Raw genomic sequence first — 6000 nt, forward strand, 5'->3', positions numbered from 1 at the left:
GGCTGTGATAACACCAGCTAACTCCAGGGTAACGGTCTGGTATTAGTCAATACCCTTTCAGATATTAAACATATTTGAGTTTATTTTTTGAGAAAACCCTACTGCTTTTGAGCATTTTGTTCTCTCCAAGATGTATATTAACACTTCCACCCAAAGAATGAAAATGTTTCATGAGGACAGTTTATTACTGATTAACCTGAGATAAGAGGGTTTTCCAGGTGAGTAAAGGAAGAGTATTTTACCGAGTCTGTGTCTTCGTCGTCCTCATACAGCTCCATGTCTGTCCTCATACAATCTTCCACAACCTCGCTCTCATCGTCCTCGCAGCCCACGAAGAATCTGGGAGCGCCACGTCGGCTCTCGCCCGGGCTGTTGGGCACTGACATCACAGTCTCCCGCGACAGCCCTTAGCGTCCCACCGCGCCATCGTACACCAACACACCGCCGGAGCAGGCCTCCAATGGGAGGGCAGCAGGCCTGGGGAGAGGGAAGAGTCCACACCACCTGGCCTACGCAGCGGAGATGGTAGGAGGTGTGTGAGGCAGAGCAGCAAGATGACATTGAACCATAAAGGAAATTGCTATGACAACACTACTCTAATTTTCTCATTCTTCATCCAGCAAATTCACACCTTGTATGATGGACTTCGTATTAAGAAGAGTCTTCTGCAGCAGGGCAAAGCTCCAGTTACCTGATGACAGTCCTTTCTTCCATGTCAATGCAATACTGAAAGTCCTACATGAACACAAAACAAAAATAATAAATTTAACTGCATATATGCAACAATGTGGTACGGTGTTGAATAGTAATTTACATTGTTGTATCATCCTCATCCATGATTGCTGCAACACAAATATTGCTGCCAAAATACCCATGTAAAGTAATTTATTATTATTAAATAGAAAGGCCAAAAGGAACATGTGTGAGACTGCAAATACACCACAAAATATGGCTGAGATAGCCATAAACTCTAAAGACCAACTCCAGCCCTTGCTGTTCTGCATCAACGCAGCAGAAACCTCAGCCCGATATGCATTACACTAATGAGACGTGACTCCTCTGGTGTTTTTCCACCATCATAGAGACAGAGAAGTAAGCAATCGCTGCCATATTGCAGACGAATCACAACTCATCAGTAGCCCCTCCATATCACACTGAGCAACAAACCACTTCACCATCAGGGACAGTCAGCCAAAGGTCTGGGCAGGCCATTTACAACAGAAAAACACTGTTATTAGTAGAAGCTGCTTACAGGGGTTCTACTGAGACAACAATTTTCCAAACCCTTAGAGACTCTCAAAGTCAGGCAACACAAATGTGGCAACACTGCCAAAAAACAAAGTCCTCTGTAAAAGGTTTTGACCTCAAACTAGTGTGATCTAAGCACTCATTACACTTATGCAACGTCTGCTGATACTGCATGAATGAAACTTTTTATGACAAAGAAAGTATTAGTATGAAAATAAACCAATCAACTGGTGATTGTTGATGATCAAGAGTAAACCTAAAGCACCCTAAAGTTGTTAAATTATGCTCGGAATTGAAAAGAGTTTATTTTTGGAAGGACATTTTTACACTAATACTTAACATGGAAAAAATAATTCTCCACTCCAATACATCTGTAGTTAGGGGGACACTAAATGACATAATGCTGAAAAACAAGAAAATTATCTACACGGTTATTGTGGACATGTTTGCTATGTTTATATAACTATAAAGGCAGACTTGTGTGGTGCAGCAGCCACAGCTGTACTGTACTGTACTAAACAGCAGTCCACTGTTTGGGGGGAAAAAAACCCAAAACATTCTGCAAAACTACAGAAAAAAGTAATAGAATAAAAAGTGGCATGAATACATAGCAGAGAGCAACAGTTTTCTTCCATCCAGGTATTAACAGGAGCATCATTTTTCAATTTAAACCAACTTTCCACAAAGACATCTACTGATAATTCTGGTTGCATAAAGCAAGGACACACGAGGCACTGAAAATAGTGAGAATCAAAGGTTAACTGTGGTGTCCATGGCGGTTAAGCACGTCACTCAACAACGGTCTACGACACACACTTACTGCAAATATTCATTATCGTTCAAATTTTGCTTTTGGGTTGCTTTAAAGTAAACACAATCCATACATAAGAAGATTATGTTTCAGAGCCTGAGTATTACAGTTAATCTCTGCTGTTACACCTGCTTAGTCCAGCTCCCAGCGGGGCCACAGCTCCCAATGAGGGCACAGGGGTCATGTCCTCTATTTCAAATGGGAATTTGTGGTTTTAGGCGACGCAGCTGCACTTGATGTTCCAGTTTCCTGGAGAACAAAACTCTTCTGGAGTGAAAGCCTGTTTATTTAAAGCAGCCTTTAAAAGCTTGATATATTAAAATATATTCTTTGAAATTGTCCAACAGCTTGTGACTGAGTTTTAATTAACTGGACAGATTTTGTACCCTGAATTAGAGACTGTAATCACTGAACTGAGATTTGCCCTTATTGATTAAATCCTTTCATATTTTGAAAAGGAATGTGTAGACGGACTTTCCAAGTTGCCATTTCAGCACATTTTTTTCCACGTCTGTCTCATTGAGGTTGTTGAGTTTCCAAATGATATAACTTGTTTTATTTGATAAGTCACTGAATGTATTAATTCCTTTCAAATATATGTGTTTTGGGGTGTTTGTATCAGCTGTAGTTGGCTGAACAAGGCCTTATCTAAGGAAGGGCTTGTCAGATTAGGGTTATTGACCCCTCTATGAAATCTTCACAGCCAGTAAAATCAAAGGAAAGATCACAAATCAACATCACTTTAGGCATTAACCAATCAGAACAAAGAAAAGATTGTATGTTTCCAAGGTGTTAACTAGGTATTGGCTGTCTGTCTGTATGCTATACAGAAATTGCCTGAGATCAAAATCACTTTTGAACGCAGAGACTTGACTTTACATGAATTGAGTTTGCACTGGAAGAGTTATGATGGTGAAACACCATCCATCCATTATCTATACGTGCTTATTCCAATGCAGAGCCACAGGGGTCTGCTGGAATCTCTCCAAGCTGCCTTCAAGCAACAACGGTATGGGCACACCCTGGACAGGTTGCCAGGAAGAAAAACACCAGCTGAGCTTATTGTTCTTTAGGATTTTTTATTATTTACATTCTTTTCCTCATGAACCCTGACTTTCACACTGCTTGATGACTCAGGGTTCTAGACTGTAAAACTTAAAAATTACCAATATTATTTTTCTCTGATATATTCAAAACAACAAAAAAAAAAGAAAAGTGTGTGTAGATTTGATTTTACGCCAAGGAAAATAACAGTGTATACTTGTAGATTGTTTACAGAAAAACTATTCATATAATAACTATTATTTGCAGCTCAGCCACAGACTTGTAAAAAAATAAAATAAAAACAAGGAAAACTGAGGAGTGCAGCTATGTTCCCTGGCAACATTAAGCTCCATATAAATCTTCAGTTGGGAGGAAAAAAATAAATAAGCCTCTTTACCCACTTCACCTCACCTTTACCTGACCTCTTGATATTTTCTGTGATAAAGTTGCGTATATGTAATGGCTTAATGTGTTGCACACAGCTGGTGAAGACTAAAAGTGAAGTGGATTAACTGGCAATATTACTGAGTTATGCACATTTTCAAGCAGCAAGTTTAAAGCTAATAATGGCTAACCATCTCAAAACAAGAAAAGTAAATCTCATAAATATGATATGGACAGGAATGTCTATCTTCATAAATAACTGGAAAATTGTACTAATCAGGTTTATAATAAATCTATGTTTGCTATGGGCAACAATATGGGGAACAAAATGACCCCTGTTATAACCCCTGTTTGTTAGTTAGTAATAAACATGGAAATGATAAGTAGCACTGTTTGGAACAATCTGAGATATTTGGAGCCACAATAGTGGTGTGCATGAACAAGTAATAAGCCGAAACATGAATGAGACTAATAAAAGCTGTCCGAGAAACCAGATTGGACATAAAATCAGTGGAATGCTATTTATAAACAACTCTTGTGCTTTATAGCCTAAAATATAAGGACATGTAATAGACTAGGGCTGCACAACAACATATTTTGCAGTCCTAATAGATCTGTTTTTGGTATATTTTACTGACCTAGGCTCATTGATTAACAGGCAATGTGTGCGCATGCACAGTTACCAAGGGAATATGAATGATGTTTCTGGAAAATATAAATGACACTGGTGACCTGTCCAGGAAACCCCTGCCTTTGGCCTAAACAGTGCTAGGGTAGACTCCAGCAGACTCCCATGACCCTAAACAGGATTAAGCGGGTATAGATAATGGATGGATGGATGCATTGAATATAAATTAGATACCATTGAAAACAGAACAGACTCACTGGGGAATATAAATGATGTCCCAGGCAGCATATAGAAAACACCAACTCTCCCAACTGAGACACTTGAAATTGTCTGACAAGTTTACTTTGAGACAAAAAAAGTAAAAAATAAACTGTTGACCAAGTGATCAGATGCTTATATTTGTTAATTGTACAGACAAAAATAAATGAATCTATGAAAATGTCTATATGAACTACTGTTTTATCTCCCACAACATTAGTATACAAGGCAGATTTAAATGTCATGAATAGTGCAGTGAGTGTGAACATTAAAGTCTAAGAAAACCGTACATATCCATAAATACATAGATTGAGCTCCGAACTAACAAACACATTATAGCAGGTAATTTGGGTATTTCAAGTTGCTACACCTGAAGTTCCAGTCTGTAGGGCTGACAGCTTTACACGGAGCACAAGATGCTTTTCCACACGAGCGGCTGCACCAACATGTTAAAGGTCCATTTAGAGTATAAGGGAGAGCCTTACACGGGCACGTAAATGCACTAAAATGTATATTTAGTAATGATACCTGTAAGCAAATAGAAAATGAACCAAGTTTTCAATAAATTCAACAATATCTCACGTCGAAAAAAAACCCTGATGTCGTTCATTTTTTGATGATACATTAATGTTAGCTTTTAGCATTTAGCTGGCAACACGGCTGGTTTTGGCGATGTAAACAAGCCTTCCAAGGCCATTTTGTCTGAATTTAAAGCAGAAACCAAACACCGGGACTTTCACCAGGCTTACGCTCTGAACTGAACGCTTGTCAACCGTCAAGAGAGATAAACAAATAAATGAAGAGCTCACGGTTAGGTGCTGTTTTCACCCCGGACGCTTCCTCCACTATGACAGTTTAACCGACCTTAATTTTTCAGGTTGACATGGTGATGATTGATGCCTCCAACAACCAATGGGAGAGGAGAATCTCTCCGCACAGGCGTGACGCAGGGAGGGCGATGAGCCAATAAGCAACGACAAAAGTTATGAAAGGTTTGGGAAGGACCAAAAAGGAGGAGAATATTAGCGCCCTCTAGCGGCCAAACGCAGGGACCGACAAACATCAAATCATGGAAATAAACTGACATATTTTTTTTACGGAAAAATGTATACGCCATGTATTGTACAATATCTGAACATTTTAAATTGAACAAAACTTAACAATAAATTAAATGTTCAAATATATTAGTTAATCCCAAGAGGGAAATAATGAAAGAAACAGATGAAAACATATGTGCACAAGTGAGGAAGATGTAATAAGTAATGTAGAGGTAATTTCCCTTGAATAATAAAACAAATAAAGTAGTTGTTATGAATAATAATAATACATAAATAATAATATAAAAATTATATTAAAATAGATAATATATAAAATGTATATATTAAATATAGTGCACTATTAATAAACATTAAATTAATTGCTTTATATATATATATATATATATATATATATATATATATATATATATATATATATATATATATATATATATACATATGTATGTATATTGAAGAAAATGACTGTCCACTACTGCTGTTGCTCGTGTGTGTAGGGCCAACACTGACATCAGCGTTTTTGTGAGACACCCTGTGCAGACCGGAGCCTGGTTGTCCGCCGCGCCAGCGCG

The 6000-nt window shown here is 38.0% G+C and overlaps 1 protein-coding gene across 12 annotated transcripts in view; it reads right to left on the minus strand.

The window, feature by feature from the left end:
• The window catches only part of ppip5k1a (diphosphoinositol pentakisphosphate kinase 1a), a 41461-nt gene extending 36202 nt beyond the window's left edge, over positions 1-5259 (minus strand). For all 12 annotated transcript variants that reach the window (XM_061738757.1, XM_061738738.1, XM_061738720.1 and 9 more), the window contains exons 1-3: positions 5183-5259; positions 632-735; positions 243-509 (exon numbers count right to left, since the gene is read on the minus strand). In XM_061738757.1, coding sequence (XP_061594741.1) covers positions 243-386 — 144 coding nt within the window. In that variant the 5' untranslated portion in view covers positions 387-509; positions 632-735; positions 5183-5259. The remainder of the gene's footprint in view (positions 1-242; positions 510-631; positions 736-5182) is intronic.
• Between the last annotated feature and the right edge of the window lie 741 nt (positions 5260-6000).

Source organism: Cololabis saira, chromosome 2 (assembly GCF_033807715.1).
Source record: "Cololabis saira isolate AMF1-May2022 chromosome 2, fColSai1.1, whole genome shotgun sequence".
NCBI lineage: Eukaryota > Metazoa > Chordata > Actinopteri > Beloniformes > Belonidae > Cololabis > Cololabis saira.